The sequence below is a fragment of the Microcaecilia unicolor genome, chromosome 4 (genome assembly GCF_901765095.1).
Source record: "Microcaecilia unicolor chromosome 4, aMicUni1.1, whole genome shotgun sequence".
Classification (NCBI taxonomy): domain Eukaryota; kingdom Metazoa; phylum Chordata; class Amphibia; order Gymnophiona; family Siphonopidae; genus Microcaecilia; species Microcaecilia unicolor.
In genome coordinates this window covers 344,221,220-344,238,770 of record NC_044034.1, presented here as the reverse complement: position 1 = coordinate 344,238,770, position 17,551 = coordinate 344,221,220, and the positions used below count along the sequence as shown (strand labels likewise).

Genomic DNA, 17,551 nt, shown 5'->3' with positions numbered 1-17,551 from the left:
ATGCTACAGAGGAAATTGGAGGGTCATGGGATAGGAGGTAATGTCCTATTGTGGATTAAAAACTGGTTGAAGGATAGGAAACAGAGAGTGGGGTTAAATGGGCAGTATTCACAATGGAGAAGGGTAGTTAGTGGGGTTCCTCAGGGGTCAGTGTTAGGACCGCTGCTCTTTAATATATTTATAAATGAATTAGAGATGGGAGTAACTAGCGAGGTAATTAAATTTGCTGATAACACAAAGTTATTCAAAGTCGTTAATTCGCGAGAGGATTGTGAAAAATTACAAGAGGACCTTACGAGACTGGGCGGCTAAATGGCAGATGACGTTTAATGTGAGCAAGTGCAAGGTGATGCATGTGGGAAAAAAGAACCCAAATTATAGCTACGTCATGCAAGGTTCCACGTTAGGAGTTACGGACCAAGAAAGGGATCTGGGTGTCGTCGTTGAAAATACACTGAAACCTTCTGCTCAGTGTGCTGCTGCGGCTAGGAAAGCAAATAGAATGTTGGGTATTATTAGGAAAGGTATAGAAAACAGGTGTGAGGATGTTATAATGTCGTTGTATCGTTCCATGGTGCGACCGCACCTTGAGTATTGTGTCCAATTCTGGTCGCCGCATCTCAAGAAAGATATAGTAGAATTGGAAAAGGTGCAGAGAAGGGCGACAAAATGATAGCGGGGATGGGACGACTTCCCTATGAAGAAAGACTAAGGAGGCTAGGGCTTTTCAGCTTGGAGAAGAGACAGCTGAGGGGAGATATGATAGAGGTATATAAAATAATGAGTGGAGTGGAACAGGTGGATGTGAAGTGTCTGTTCACACTTTCCAAAAATATTAGCACTAGGGGGCATGCGATGAAACTACAGTGTAGTACATTTAAAACAAATAGGAGAAAATGTTTCTTCACCCAACGTGTAATTAAACTCTGGAATTCGTTGCCGAAGAACGTAGTGAAGGTGGTTAGCTTGGCAGAGTTTAAAAAGGGTTTGGACGGTTTCCTAAAGGACAAGTCCATAGACCGCTAATAAATGGACTTGGGAAAAATCCACAATTTCGGGAATAACATGCATATAATGTTTGTACATTTGGGAAGCTGCCAGATGCCCTTGACCTGGCTTGGCCACTGTCAGGGACAGGATGCTGGGCTTGATGGGCCTTTGGTCTTTTCCCAGTATGGCATTACTTATCTGGCACGGTGATTCTCAACTGTTGTGACACATCTTACAGATAATGTTTATGTGCATGACACACTAAACACTACAATCTGCAGATGAACAAATTAAAAATTGTATATATCATTTCACTTCCACTGACAATGATGCAGGAGAAATACAGACGCAATAGTGATGATTGCTGGGGTGGAGGAGGTTGATGTGTCATAGTTCTGCAGCATTCCCAGTTAAGGCTAATGAGTAGGGCTAGTTATGGAGAGTAAGTATTTGACTTTCTGGTTCTTAACCCTCCCCAGCCCGCCTCACACACGTTAAGAAAAGCACAAGGGTGCTATCTGTCAAATTTTTGGTGACTCACCAGTTGAGAACCACTGATCTAGCAAAACCACTCATATCTTCCATAATGACCACATCGTGTTTTTCCATCTGGCCTAACCTTATAACTTCAGAATCAGATTTTAAACTCTGTATCTGTTGCTTATTTCTCTTCTGTGCCGGAAGCACTTGAATAAGGGCTAGAATACTGTCTATTCTTTTCAGATGGGATTCCTTGAGCCCTTTCAAGGTGTCTCATAAAGAATCTAAAGTAACTGTAATCACTTACGTATGCTGTTGTTGACAAAGCAGGCATCAAAGAGTCCTCAGCACTTGAAGACATGAGGGTACATCGTCACCTCAGTGGCATCCTGCTTCGATGTTTCCCTCAGGACTCTTAGATTCAGTCCTCAATAATACAGGCATGGATCTTAGGGCTGAGTTTGTCTCCACAGCTATCCCTTCTGCTCTCGCAGAAATCTGGATCCAGCCTGAAACTCAGGCAATGTCGGTTGAGGAGCCTGTTTTTGGAGGTTGGGGCTTGACAATCTAGGTAGCATGGATGACTCTGCACTTCTGTAAGGGATGTCTTCTCCCAGCACAGCATCATCGGATTGAGATACCTCTTGAGTGGCCCCAGCCGATACCGCATAGCAGTACTGATGATAGACTAAACTTGCTGTGTCGTCCGGAGGGTGGACAGGACCTTAAACCTGAGTACTCTTCTTACGTTCTTCCCCATCACAAAACAGGAGAGCGTCATTCAACACAACAGCCACCTCTGTCACCGCCTTGGGAACATCCACTAGGCAGGAATATAACCATGCTAATTCTACTGTACAGAACTGAATGGACTGACAGAATTTATAAATATCATTATCAGTTTGAAGTTTGCTGCCAGGTGCTTCCCCAAAATGCTGCTGCTGAAATGACCTGGAATGCTGTACTGTCTATGTGCTGGGGAGATCACAGCCATGTGCAAAGAAGGTGGCTCTCTCTTCCAGATCTTAGCAGTTGCTGCCAAAATGCTCAGTTTTCATAAACTATACTCCACATTTTAAATTACCTGAACAATTTTTTTTCAGTCTTGGGTGCTGGTTTGCGCAGGAGGCCATTGTCCTATGACCATCTTAAAGCTTTAGCGCAGTGATTCCCAAATTCAGTCCTCAGGAGCTCCAAACAGATTGATTTTCGATGTCTGTGGTAGGAAGTCAATTTTACATCTGAATTTGGTCAGTTTTGCTGCTTCGGTTATCCTGGAAATTAAGACTAAGATCAATTTTTGGCATTACTTTTTTTTTTATCAGACTACAAAACAGTGTTATAAATGTCCAGGTCTTCTGTTCAGCATAATACAGTAGTCTTGCTTAAAATCTGACATAATAGAGCACACTTAGCTTAGACAGTCTAATAAATATGTGGTACATAGTAAAAGTAATATAGCAAATGACAGCAGATAAAGCTCCTGTTTTCAAGAATTTCAATATGAAAATTGGAGAGTTATGAGAAAATTCTACACCAAATATTCTACACCCAGTATTGAAGTTTGAGACAATTACCTGGATCGATGAAGAGTGTGAGATTGGCAGAAAAAAATATTCTCTTTCTGACCATCTGAGGGTCCATCACTTTAAAAATAATAATAGTTTTATAGTGACGAGGGTTAACGATAGCAGATAAAGACGAGCATAGTCCATCCAGTCTGCCCAGAAAGGTGGCCAGGGATGTACCTGCTGCTGTATGCAGATTATTGCCCCCGCCCCCCCCCCCCCTTGTTCTATTTTTTTTTCTTATGTTTGGGCGAGTTATTTATTTATTTGTTAGGATTTATTTACTGCCTTTTTGAAAGAATTCACTCAAGGCAGTGTACAGCAAGAACAAATCAAACATAAGCTATAGACAATTATAGCAGTCATAATATTCAAACAACAATACAAAGTATGGTATTGTATGCTACATTATGTCAACACAGTACACAATAAAATATTTTAGTAGACAGCAAAGGATGTAAGCAAAGATGGAATGTATAGATAAGATAGAGTAACAGGAGTAAGAAAATAAGGGACTAGTTTAAAGAAAGTTGCAAATGAGGTCAGAAAGCTGCTTGAACATTATGGGCCTCTTTTACAAAGCTTCGCTACCAATTCTCGGTGCTGCAAATGAGAGGAAGCCCATTCAGTTCCTATGGGCTTCCTCTCATTTGCACTAGTGCAGCTTTGTAAAAGAAGTCCTATCATAGGTGTAGGGTAGGAGTGGATAAACATGTCCTGTTATAGTATGTGCAGCTGGTGTCATTCCTTGTGTGTGTGACTAGCAAGTTAGTTACTTCTTCCATTAAAGGCCGGGTTGAAGAGCCAAGCTTTACTTGCTTCATGAGTTAAGCGGTCTTTCAAGGAATGAGTGTGGAGGCTACTCCGGAGAAGGCTCACTTACGGGTATCACATCGTATGATGTCCTTTGGAGAGAGTGTGGTTAGGGATATTCCTTGGGAGGACCTTAGTGACCTTGGAGGTGTGAAGAGGGAAATCTTGTTCAAGTACTCTGGGCCATTTCTTTAAAGGCCTTGGAAGGTTAATCATAGTGTTTTAAATTTGGCCCTGTATTACAAAAATAGTGTGAACATTGCTTACAACTTTCTATTAGTCTTTCTGCAGCATTCTGAATCAACTGGAGCTGTTGCAGACCTTTTGTAGTCAGACCAGTGTAGAGTGCATTACAGTAATCCAGTCTTCATGTTATCATGGCATGCATAACCGAGACGAGGCTTGCCTTCTCAATGTAAGACAGGTAGCATAGTTGTCGCAAGTGATAGAAGCTGTTGTTGAAGGTTGCTTTGATTTGGAGGATTACAGTCAAGTGTTTCGAGCTGTATTCCAAGGTTCCTGACTTGTGATTTGAGATGGAGTTCATATTTCCCAAAAGAGATTTTGATATCAGGTATGTGCCCACTTGTGTTAGGGACTCATACAAGCTTGGTGGTTTTACTTGGGTTCAGTCAAAGTTTGTTGTTTTTAGCCCATTCTTGAATTGATGTTAGGTAGTCAGTTTATTCAGGGCTGTGGGTGTCAGGTTAAGTGGGTATGAGTAGCTGCATGTCATCCGCATAGATGTAGAATTGAGTGTCCGTTGGCCGAATCAGCTTGGTTACTGACTTGAGGTAGATATTGAACGGAATAGTTGACAGTATCGATTCTTGTGGTACCCCACAGGTCAGTACCCATAGTGACGATGAGGTGCTGCTGAACATTATGGACTGTTGCTTGTCTGATAGGATCTGAACCATGCAAGTACTATTCCACCGACACCTGTTTCTGCCAGTCGTGCTAGCATAATATCATAGCCCACATTGTTGAAAGCTGCTGAAAAAGCTAGCAGTACTAACACAGAGGTACTCTGTCTTGGTTTCTGTGAAGATCATCGAGTAGGGATACAAGATCCAGATTGACATGGATCTCTAGCCAGTTTCTCTCTTCTAGCCAATCATTGAGTTGATCACAGACTGTTTGTTCTATACGTTTTCCAAAAATGGGATGTTGGATACTGACTGGTAACTTTCAAGTTTGTCCTGGTCAAGGTGGTCGTTCTTTAGCAAAGGATGCACCATTGCACTTTTTTAATTCTGTTGGTAGTTGCTCATTAGAAAGAGAGTCATTCATGATTTTCATGGTGCCATTTATCAGGCCCCTGCATGCCCGCTGCACTGTCTTTGATGAGCAGAGGTTGAGGGAACAGGTAGTAGGTCGAAGGTCTCTTAGGATTTTGTCAAGTCCCTCCTCTGTTATTGGGTTAAAAGAGTCCCATATGTCTGTGTCAGGAGGGTGAAAGTTTTGGGGCTCCTCGTTATCTGGGACTGCCTGTAAATCCTGGTGGAGACTTTTAATATTGTTGGCAAAGTATGCTGCAAATCACTGCAATTCTGTTGTGGGGGTTGCAGTAGGCTGTTTACCATGCTGAACAGGTGCTTGTTTTACTTTGAGTGGAAGTACTCGATACTTTTATTCCATCCTCTTCCCATATTGGGAACCTCTGTGTAAATCCCATGCCTTTTGGAACTCTTACCATTTTCATGCCTGGCATGCTCCTGCTTTGGATGTGGTGTCCCATGGAGGAGCATTCCAGGCATCCACTGCCCTCTCTGTGAAAAAGTATTTCCTAATGTTGCTTTTCAGTTTTCCTCATTTCAGCTTAATCATGGCATTTTAAAAAAGGTTTTGGTTCATTCATTTCTGTCTTTCAAGTGTTTAAATATATGTATCATTTCTCCCCTATTACTCCTCTTCAGAGTATACATATTCAGGTCTTCGAGTCTCTTCTCATACGTCTTCTGGCAGAGACCCCATACCATTTTGGCCACTTCCCTCTGAACTGCTTCGAGTTCATTTTTTTATGTCCTTTGCAAGATAACTAACTTCCTTCAAAACTGTACACAATAGTGCAAGTGTATTCTCTTTCTGATGGAAACGTCTATCTCTGTGTAGCCAATCACCCCTCTGGCCTTGGTCTACCTCCTTATTGCTTTGTTTTGCCAGCTTGAGATCCTTAGACACTGTCACCCCAAGTTCCCCTTTTTGGTCCATGTACATCAGCCTCTCAGATTCTTTTGCATATGCCTCCTTTAGATCCCAAATGTATCACTCTACATTTCTTCGCATTAAAGCTTATCTGCCAAGCATTTGCCCATGCTTCTAATTTTTGTAGGTCATTTCTCATGCTTTCCACTCCTTCCAAGGTGTCTAATCTGTTGCTAATCTTTCTCATCCACAAAAAGGCATACTTTTCCTTTTAACCCTTCACCCTAATACACTCGTTACTCTTCTTTGTCTGAGTAAATTCCCATCTAACATTGCTAATCAGCAGTAGCCAGAAGAGTACCTATCATCTATATGGAAGTACAGTGCAATGCGCTTAAGAGCAAGGGTCCGGGACCAAAGAAATACATGCAGTTAACTGGAGCGTGCACTTAACTGTTGTGACCCAAAGAAGCTTGAAATCTGATAAACATATGTACTGTTTATTACAAGTACAGTATACAGTCTCTTTAACAATTTTCTTTCGCTTATTCTAACAAATTAACTCTCATTGGTTACTGCCAGTGGCAGGTAACCAATGAGATTTCAAATTTATCGCCCTTTTGTCACGTGCCAATTGGCTTCCATATTCCCTGTGTGCACTTATTCTAACAAATTAACTCTCATTGGTTATCGACTGTGACAGGTAATCAATGAGATTTCAAATTTATCGCCCCTTTTTTCACGTGCCAGTCGGCTTCCATATTCCGTGCGTGCGCTTATGTGAAGTCTTTCCTGCAGAGGAGCGGTCTTAAGCCATGCATATAAGTGAATCTTGCACTTATCAGTGGTGCGTTAAACCGAAGCTTGTCCCCATAGAAATTGATGGCGCCAAAAACGGGACCGAAGTACGGCATGCAGTTAAACAGAACATGCGCTTATTCGACGTGCACTTAAATGGAGTGCACTGTACTCAAAAATAAGCACACAACTATTAGGGAAGAGCAGGCCAGCTCCAATTGTTTTTCTTTCAAAAATGTTAAAGATGCATATCTGAAACAAAGGTAAATACATTTGTTTTTGCACTGTGAAACTGTTTTATTCTCACCTAACCCCTAAACAGTACTATCTAGCTTTATTTACTTGAGTCCCATAGCTTCAGAAATCCCCTGTTTCCATCACTGGAGCACCTCAGACCAACTACCATAACTGCTGAAATAAAAACCCTCATCGACACCCTTGTCACCTCTCGTTTAGACTACTGCAATCTGCTTCTTGCTGGCCTCCCACTTAGTCACCTCTCCCCTCTCCAATCGGTTCAAAACTCTGCTGCCCATCTCGTCTTCTGCCAGGGTCGCTTTACTCATACTACCCCTCTCCTCAAGTCGCTTCACTGGCTCCCTATCCGTTTTCGCATCCTGTTCAAACTTCTTCTACTAACCTATAAATGTACTCACTCTGCTGCTCCCCAGTATCTCTCCACACTCGTCCTTCCCTACACCCCTTCCCATGCACTCCGCTCCATGGATAAATCCTTCTTATCTGTTCCCTTCTCCACTACTGCCAACTCCAGACTTCGCGCCTTCTGTCGCGCTGCACCCTACGCCTGGAATAAACTTCCTGAGCCCCTACGTCTTGCCCCATCCTTGGCCACCTTTAAATCTAGACTGAAAGCCCACCTCTTTAACATTGCTTTTGACTCGTAACCACTCGCCTCCACCTACCCTCCTCTCCTCCTTCCTGTACACATTAATTGATTGATTTGCTTACTTTATTTCTTGTCTATTAGATTGTAAGCTCTTTGAGCAGGGACTGTCTTTCTTCTATGTTTGTGCAGCGCTGCGTACGCCTTGTAGCGCTATAGAAATGCTAAATAGTAGTAGTAGTAGGAAAATTTTTGATTGGATTTTACATAGTGATATATAACTGCAGGTGCTAGTTGAATGTTTTCTACATAACTTCAAAACCCGTGTTGTGCTTCATGACAGGAGCCAGGAACAATCAAGGATCAGCTGAGAGCACTAGGCCCAGAACAGGATCCAAAATATCAGGGTTTGTATCACTTTAGAGGATGAATCCATTTGAAGTGTTTATAATAAAAAACAAAGATCAAAAAACAATATACTAGTCAGAAATTCCAATCCATAACTCTCCTAGCTTTAAACATGCTACAAATAATACCTTAACCAATACACTATTACAATAATTAAATGTTAGAGAAAAAATGTTTTCAGACCTTTCCAAAAAGATAGTAATGTTCTCGTTTTGCGCAGTTCTACAGATAACTTATTCCAGTAACTATCATACTAAAAACCTTGTTTCTACATCATCTTGGACAAATTGAAAAATCTCGTAGCTGAAGTTCTGAGTGTCTGAGAGGGTTCCTACCACTGAATTGTCTCTTAACAAGCTGGTTTCTGAATGTAAAATAATTTGAATATCAAAATCATAATTTTAAACACTTCCTAACCAGTAACCAATGAAGTTCCCTAAGAATTGGGCGTTCACTTTCCCGTTTACTTTTACCTAAAGAAGTCTTGCCACCTTTTTTTGCATTATTTGCAGTTAAGCATTTTTCCATTATTCCCAAATATAACACATTATAATAATCCAGCAAACTTATCAAAAAAGCATTTGTCACCATCTGTATAAGAGCTTGCATCTCCAAAAAAGGTTGTAAATGTCATGCTGTATTCTTAACTTCCAAAATGCTTTTTAGTAACACTAGCTATCTACTCTTGTCCTACCCCGTGTTTTTCAGTGATAATGCCTGACATCTTCCACCCATGATACTTTCTCGCTGCTAATCTTCATCTCACTTCTGAACTGATCCATAGAAATGTTACCCAAGCCTAAACAAGTAGTCTTTGAAACACTCAGTTTCTATTTACTTTCCTTTAATCATCTCTTTACCTTCCACAAACAAGCTTGCAACTTGGATAATACATAGTAACATAGTAGATGATGGCAGAAAAAGACCTGCACGGTCCATCCAGTCTGCCCAAGAAATGTGCCACATATTTGTGTATACCTTACCTTGATTTGTACCTGTCTTTTTCAGGGCACAGACCGTACAAGTCTGCCCAGCACTATCCCCGCCTCCCACACACACAGAAGGTGTTCTCTCCACGAAAGAACAACGAAGCAAGGAAAACAGTGGATACAAAAAAGTCCTCTCTCACGTGGTGTCTTCTAGAACGTTGTTTCAATTGTTTTACAAATAAAGATCTTGTTCTAGAAGACACCACGTGAGAGAGGACTTTTTTGTATCCACTCTTTTCCTTGCTATCCCCGCCTCCCACCATCGGCTCTGGCACAGACCGTATAAGTCTGCCCAGCACTATCCCCGCCTCCCAACCACCAGCCCCGCCTCCCACTGTGCCACTTACCTTGATTTGTACCTGTCTTTTTCAGGGCACAGGCCGTATAAGTCTGCCCAGCACTATCCCCGCCTCCCAACCACCAGCCCCGCCTCCCACCATCGGCTCTGCCACCCAATCTCGGCTAAGCTCCTTAGGATCCATTCCTTCTGAACAGGATTCCTTTATGTTTATCCCACGCATGTTTGAATTCCATTACCGTTTTCATTTCCACCACCTCCCGTGGGAGGGCATTCCAAGCATCCACCACCCTCTCCGTGAAAAAATACTTCCTGACATTCTTCTTGAGTCTGCCCCCCCCCCCTCAACCTCATTTCATGTCCTCTCGTTCTACCGCCTTCGTATCTCCGGAAAAGGTTCGTTTGCGGATTAATACCTTTCAAATATTTGAACGTCTGTATCATATCACCCCTGTTTCTCCTTTCCTCCAGGAAATACATCTTTTCTATCCCCATCCATTGGACAAACCACTTGAATATCATCTGCATATGCTTGAAAAGTCAAAAACCCTAATTATCTTCCATAATGGCTATATATATGTTAAGTAAAAGTGGAGATAGAGAACTTTGGGGGACACCCCAGTTTCCAAAACTTGATCAGAACATCGCTCCCCATATCTTACTTGGGTGTCATCCTTCCAAAAGGAGAGCCAATTCCAAACCTTTCCCTTCAAACCAATTGCTTGAATATCTATCAAACAGTATTTTCGCCTCTAGGGTATCCATTATTGCAACCAGCAGACTTTGTCCCACTACCCTTCCAAAATCCTCCCTGGGACATATATAAACAGCCATTATCATCTATAAAGACATCCAGTGGATTGCAAGCTTCTATTTCAATCAGTTTACCTGAAGTAGCCAAGTTAGAAACTGGTGTAAAATTTTCGCAACCTGTCATCAGCTCCCCACTTTTTTCCAAAATTGGAGTAAGTGTATTGTGCTGAAATTTTATTAGGATTTATTCACCATCTTTTTAAAGTAATTCACCCAAGGTGTGATGTACAGCAAGAATTTCTTCTATGTTTGTGCAGCGCTGCGTACGCCTTGTAGCGCTATAGAAATGCTAAATAGTAGTAGTAGTAATAAATCAAACATCGGCAGTAAACAATTACAGCAGTAAAATAGTATGCTACTTACAATGTCAACACCATTCGCAATAAAACATTTTAATAGATAGCAAAGGGTGTAAGCAAATGTGAAATATATATATAAGATAGGGCAGTGGGAGTTAATCATTTTACTATTGTTAATGCTGTTAAATATATTCAAGCTATATTTATACACCACCTTGGATGAATCTTTATCATAAATGTAGTTAAAAATAATCCTGATAAGTAAATCAGCTCCGTGAGGGAGTATGCAAAAGCCATTCACAAATACATTAATATACACCAGTAAAATGGTATATCCTAAAGCTAATTTGACCTTTATTGTAGACTTTTTTTCTATTTAACAAGTTCTGTACTTGGTTAGTTTGGGTTTAAGGAATGCAGCAGATGGGTGTTTAATTTTAATACAACAAATATTTTAAAATTGATCTGAGATTGGAGAAATATGAACATTTTTAAATAAAATATATTTCTAAGGGCCTCTTTTATCACACCGCGCTATCAATTCTGGCACGGCAGTCCCGACAAAGCTCATTCAATTAGAATGGGCTTCGTCAGCGTTGCCACAAAGGAATCAGTAGCACAATTTGGTAGAAGGAGACCCTAAATAGACTGAGAAACTATAGAGCTTATTCATGAACCAATGACAAGATTTATTCAGAAATTGTGTTCTAGTAGTTTATTTGGCCAGCCCTGACTAAGGCTTTTGTCAGTGTTTTGTCTTTGCTAGCCAGTGACTGTTGACACTTGGTCCTCAATGCAGTAACATTTTCCATCTTAAAGAGGGGCTGTCCAACTCAGGCGAGGAGTGCACACACTCTGCCCTGGAGCCAGCTGGAATTACCAGCAGTGGAAACTATGCTATAAGAAGAGTTGATAAAGCAGCTGTTATGCAAAGCTCAGCTGGTTTTTCCATCCTCCAGAATGAAAAAAAAAAAAAAAAAAAGGCAGGGTTAATTAGCATAGAAAAACTGATTAAATGCCCACGTCATGTCTCTCTAGGCCGGACTCAGCCTCTGTCCCTGATTGCCCCAGTTACATACAGGACTCTGGAGGAATTTGCCGCCCCCTCCATATGATAATCTGAAAAAGGGGTGGGGTTAGCCTGTGGGAGGGATTGGACCTGGGCCTTTATAAACACCTCGTACAGAAATCACAGCTTGTTAGAGAAGATTTTAGCTGGGACTTTTCAAACTTCCCACCACAGTCTCATCTGAGAGAATCTGCCTGAGGCGGAGGCGCACGCAGAACTAAAATGCATTTTAGAAATTATAATTACAGTTTTGGCTCCCTGATCGCCTGTGTTGCAGAGAGTGAGCTCTTCGGTCAGAATGAAACCACGGTAAGACTTGTCTGCTTACCACGAATATGCCTGCATTTTATTTTAGATGAAACGTTCAGTTATTAGAGACCTTATACTTGAGTGAGTGTGTTTTGACTGTCCTGAAAACCTGATCTGTAGATACTGAGACGAGAGTCGATAGGAAATGGAGGCTGGCAAGGGAATATTGAGGAAGTGCAGCAGAGTTAAATTTAGTTTAGATCATTTTTTTTTTTTTTTTTTTTGTAGAAATGAAGCCGATTCTTATACAGGATACAGTAGTTTCTGTATGATGTTTGTTTCTGGCTGTGAGAAACAAAGAAAATAGAGTTGAACTGAAATAGTGAATTGCTTTACTTAGTGCTGTTTAAGAATCGTAGGAATGTGTGGCTTGTGCTGATTTCTGGCATCAGAATGTACATCGGAAGAATGAGCAGCTGGAGTCATGCTGCAATACTGCGGTGGTGTGAGTGATGTTGGCTGAGACCGCAGCAGTGTCATGGGGGGACTTGTGCACGTAATTACAGAGGGCATCCAGCTGTTAAAGTAACAGTGCAGTGTGGGGATAAGGACTTAACCAGGTTTCATTCTGATTTGGGTGTGCTAATTTCATCAAGGTATTTTTAATCTTGTGTAGCACACAATATGTACAAGATTTATAAGGGGGGAAAGGTTCATAATAGTAGTATATGAAGCAGGCTAGGGCAAGCCTTGTTTATCTGCCTTCTGCATGATCAAATTCCTGAGCTTTTATAGACTGCAAGGTGAACTAGTTAATTTCCCATGGACAATGTCGTGCATACCTCTCAAAAATTCCATGGCTTCATGGCGAGTAAGATTGGAGAATCATTTTGAATATATTTGGCCGGAAAGGAGGTAGTTTTGTATATAATTGTCAGCTAATGGCAGATGATAAATATGGCATTGAAAATCAGAATGGAGTTATTTTCAGAAGTTAAACTTCATTTTGTTGGAAAATAAGGGTGGAACTCTGTAATGGGGCTATGAACAGATGATGATCAGGCCTTCATGCATAATCTCTTCCTTCCCCCCCCCCCCCCTTTAGAAAACTCACACCACCAACCTTTTCTGGTCATACAGTAATTTCTTATAACCCAGGTTATGGCCAGGTGAAACGCTAGGTTGACTCTTGCAAGTGATGTAAACCAGGCATTGGCAGATAATCTATATTTTAGGAGGGGTGGGGGAGGAAATTATTATTATTATTATTTGTTGCATTTGTATCCCACATTATCCCACCTCTTTGCAGGCTCAATGTGGCTTACAATACATCATGAATAGTGAGAATACATGAGAAAGTATACATTTAGTATAACAGAAGGATTTTGGGTAACATGAATGTCTAGATTCCTGGAAGGTGCAGGCCCAGTGGCTACACCAGGGTGCTACTGATGGCATGAATATCACCTTTATTGTAGTTGTAAGCAGGGGCGTATCTGGACTCGGGCGGTAGGGGGGGCCAGAGCCAGAGGGAGGGGGCACATTTTAGCCCCCCCCCCCGGCGCCACCGATCCCCCCCCCCCCCCCCCCGCCATTTCCGGACCCCCCCCCTCGCCACCAATGACACCCTCCCCCGCTGCTGTCACTTACCTTTGCTGGTGGGGGACCCCAACCCCCCGCCAGCCGAGGTCCTCTCTTCCATGCAGGCTGCGCCGCTGCAAGTTTCAACGCTTCCTGTTCTTCTGAGTCTAACGTCCTGCACGTACAACGCGCAGGACGTCAGACTGAATTCCAAATTCTGAGTCTGACGTTCTGCACGTTGTACGTGCAGGACGTCAGACTCAGAAGAACAGGAAGCATTGAAACTTGCATCCTGCACGGAAGAGAGGACTTCGGCTGGCGGGGGCTTGGGGTTCCCCCGCCAGCAAAGATCGGCGACGGGTTGGTGGCAGGCGGGCGGGAGGGAGGGGGAGGTGGAGAGGGTCTGTGGTAGGGGGGTCCAGGGCGAAATCTGCGGGGGCCCAGGCCCCTGTGGCCCCACGCAGATACGCCCCTGGTTGTAAGGTCATCTTTATAATATCCTGAATGATTTTCTATATTATGTCTTTGCAAAACAAGCCCTTATATCTAGCATAACAGATGATTAAATCCAGGATGTAATAATGTAATGCTGTGGCCCCCCCTACAGGACAAAATGCATATTGTGCTGAGAGTGGTTAGTAGTTTGCTAGAGAGACAGAAAGGAATAAGCAGCATTTATGTACCATCACCATAAATGATATGAATTATCAGACACATGACTTTTTCTGTGTAAAGTTTAAAATGTGAAAACTAATAAAGGGCCCTCGTGTGACAACATAATCCATGAGAATAAAGGTTTTCTCATCAGAACCTTAGAGGATATTCCCCACAGTAAAAAGGCTGTATATTTATTTTTCTTTCTGTGCCAGACAGCTAACATTTTTTCTTCTCCTGCTTAGTGCAAGAAATTTTCTTATAGGTGGGTTTGTGTTTAGCATTCTGTTCTTTAATGAGCTGTTATTATTAAACAGCAGTTTATAGTTTTAATGTCCTGTTTTATGTAAACGCTTCTTCCAAGGTTTATTCTGAATATGTACAGCACATCCAAGGAAAGGCAGTACCAAAACTACTAATCTGGCAATCAGTGTGGGTCTGAAAGGGTGGACAAACTTACAGCAGGCTAAGGAGCAGCTGGAAATCCCAGTGGGTCCCAGACCCTCCCCCCCCAAGCAAAATATAGCTTCATTCCATGGACTGACAATAGACGTAAGGAGATTTAGGGGACCTTTTACTTAAGTGCAGTAGGTTTTGCAATTACTACACATATAATGTAAAAAATGAACACGCGGTAAGCGTAAAACCAGTACGATAAAAACGGGGCATGCCCTGCATTTACTGCACAGAGCACACAAGCGTTAACAAACATGACAGGCAACCACAGCAGCACTACCCATTCCTGCCTCCCTCCCTCCCCCCCAAAGCATCAGACACACCCTCGCCAACACAGAACTGATCTCCCCCCCTCCCCCAGTATATTACCCAAAGCCCCCCTCCCCAATTCTGTGAAGCTACCGATAAGGGGTTGTCAATACTGTTTTTGATTTTGGCACCAACCAGACAGCACAAAAGGATGATTGCTACTGCCAGGGTCCACTGGGCCACCAGTGCTGCCCCTGGGGAGCAGGGGAGGGAGGGTTGACTGTTGGCGGAGGGTGTTCTTTGGTGAAAGGGGGTGGGGTGGTTATGCCGGAGCCTGAGTTAACGAGGGTGTTGGTGCAGTTATGGGAGGGTTTCAGGAGATGTTGTGTTGCTGATGGGAGAGGGGTTCAGGGCTGTGCCTTGAGACTTTGCCGATGCACTGGGTGGAGACTTTGCCTGAAGCATGAGAGGGCAGGGAATGCTCCGGGACTATAGGTCAGGGGGACTTTGCCACGGGGGAGGGGGCAGAGAGTGCACCAGCCCAGCATGTTACGTTTCACAACCATGCCACCGGACTACTTGTAGTTCAACTGCATTTAGCGCCTCTTGAGGTGGCAGTATGTTCAGCTATGGTATTGACAGTTATGACAGCTAGCGCATGGTACCGAGCATTGTTTCCCCCTTTTGATTAACTTTCAGGGCCCTAGGGATTCTCCTGAGATTTTTGACAAACTCGACAACCATGATTACCCCAACATCTCCAAAAACAATTCTGTAAAAACACACAATTTGATATCATCCTTTTGTGTATTAAAAGTTTATATTTACTGGGATTTACTAACAGCCTTTGTGAAGTTATTCACCTAAGTTGGGGAGTGTGTGTGTGTATGTGTATGTATGTGGAGGAGTGGCCTAGTGGTTAGAGCACCGGTTTTGCAATCCAGAGGTGGCTGGTTCAAATCCCACTGCTGCTCCTTGTGATCTTGGGCAAGTCACTTAACCCTCCATTGCCTCAGGTACAAACTTAGATTGTGAGTCCTCCTGGGACAGAGAAATATCCAGTGTACCTGAATGCAACTCACCCTGAGCTACTACTGAAAAAGGTGTGAGCAAAATCCAAATAAATAAATAAAAATAAATATTAATGAATGAATGACATTTGCATCGCACATTAGCCTGAAATAGACTCAAGTTCATTGTGGCTTAACAATAAGTGAACAAAACATAATAATGTACAGAATATAACACAAATTACAATAACTTCAAGAAGCAAATTAATACATGTGCAGTAAGTAACCAGGGATTTAGACTATCTCAAGGACAAACAAATAATTGAGGATGGATAGGTGTATGTATGCGATTGTATGATTATATACAATTAATTTCCAAAAACATGTTTATCCAGTTAAACGGACTATATAAAATGTGCTCACCTTTCTTCTGGGTAAACAGGTTTTGTGCTGGTCTTTCTTTTCAGTGTGTGTAACTGTCATGACCTATTGTTTTGCATTAACTACAGCTGCTCTAAGCTGCTTAATGGTTGAACCAGTCCTGGCTTTCCTCTCTGAATATGTTTACCTTAAAGTATACCTCCAGATTATTATTTTTTTATGATAATCTATTGTGCAAAAAATGATAGCATTCCTTAGTGTCCCTCCGGACTGGCCCAGCTGAACTGATGGGTTGTGCACGCCTTCCAGCAGGTGGAGACTGAGAACAACGATTCTTGAGAGAGCCAATAAGAGCCCGGCTCAGCCCTATCAAGTCTCTCAGTATTCTCAGTCTCCAGCAGGTGAAAGACGGTGAGCCCTTCAGTTTCATTTCCTGTGCATTATTTCTTATATATTTTAATCTTTCTTTCTCTGTATTTCTCTCTGTGCTCCGCTGGGGAATAATTGCTGGCGAGGTTGAGACCCATGGGGGTTTTCCTTTGCCTCAGGAGTGCTCACTCGGGTGGTCGGTCCCTCCTCCCTGTACTCACCCCAAGCCTTTTCTGTGTCTTGCTGTGGCACAATTTGTAATTACTTCAGTTTAAAGGCTGCTCTACACCCCTTCAAGGGAAGACCACGGGGGACAGCCACAGTAAGTTAAAAATACAAAAAAAGACAACAGGGAGAGTTTGTTTTCAAAGAGCACAGCAGTGGTTTAAAAAAAACAAAACAGGTGACCAACGCTAAACCGTCCTTTGTTTTTGTTTTTCTGTCTTGCTCTCCCTGCTTCTTTGAGTGGCTGGTTCCCCTTTTAGTTGGAGTGCGGTTAGCTTGGCAACCATGTCACAAAAGCTGTGTCGCTGCAGAGTATGCCAACTCTGGGGTGTCTTGGTGAGGGTGCAAGGTTTGTACCGCATCGGAACAGGAGATTCCAGTGGTGTCCATGGCTGTGGGGACGAGCGGGGTTGCAGTTTCCTCCTGTTCGGCTGTGCTGACTGATAGCACGTCTCCCGTGCCGGTTTTGTCAGGACCGTCCACCATCTTAGTTTCCCAGTCAGGATCATAGTTGTCTCCGGTGCATGCTGAAAAGCAGGCGCAGCTGCAGGCAATACCTCTGGGATTGTAGGGAGAGCCCCCAGAGGGGGGTTTCCCTCCATATTTTGTGTTGGCAGTGTATAACGCTTATTTACTGCGCCGGTCTTCTTGGTCCTCCTTGTGGGTCGAGCAGGTACAGGCTCCTTAAGAGACCTTGGGTTTCCTGTGAGGACCAGGAAGTAGAAGCAGACATGATTTAGAATCCCTAGGTGAGGGGGATAATTTGGTGCTGGTTTCAGAGGACTGTAAGAGGGGAGAAGATTCCTTTGCTGCAGTAGATGATCTGCCGCAGGGGGTGGATCCCTCGGTGGCTAGGGGCT

At 42.9% G+C, this 17,551-nt stretch overlaps 1 protein-coding gene across 2 annotated transcripts in view; it reads left to right on the top strand.

Annotated features, from left to right (window-relative positions):
- RCAN1 (regulator of calcineurin 1) overlaps positions 1–17,551 on the top strand; it is a 157,527-nt gene that overhangs the window by 124,920 nt on the left and 15,056 nt on the right. Inside the window, exon 1 of one of the 2 annotated variants that reach the window (XM_030202178.1) lies at positions 11,636–11,826. The exons of the other annotated variant lie outside the window; for it this stretch is intronic. Within the exon in view, the coding sequence (XP_030058038.1) occupies positions 11,740–11,826 (87 nt within the window). The 5' untranslated portion in view covers positions 11,636–11,739. Of the gene's footprint in view, positions 1–11,635; positions 11,827–17,551 lie in introns of those variants that run through there. 2 annotated transcript variants of the gene reach the window in all.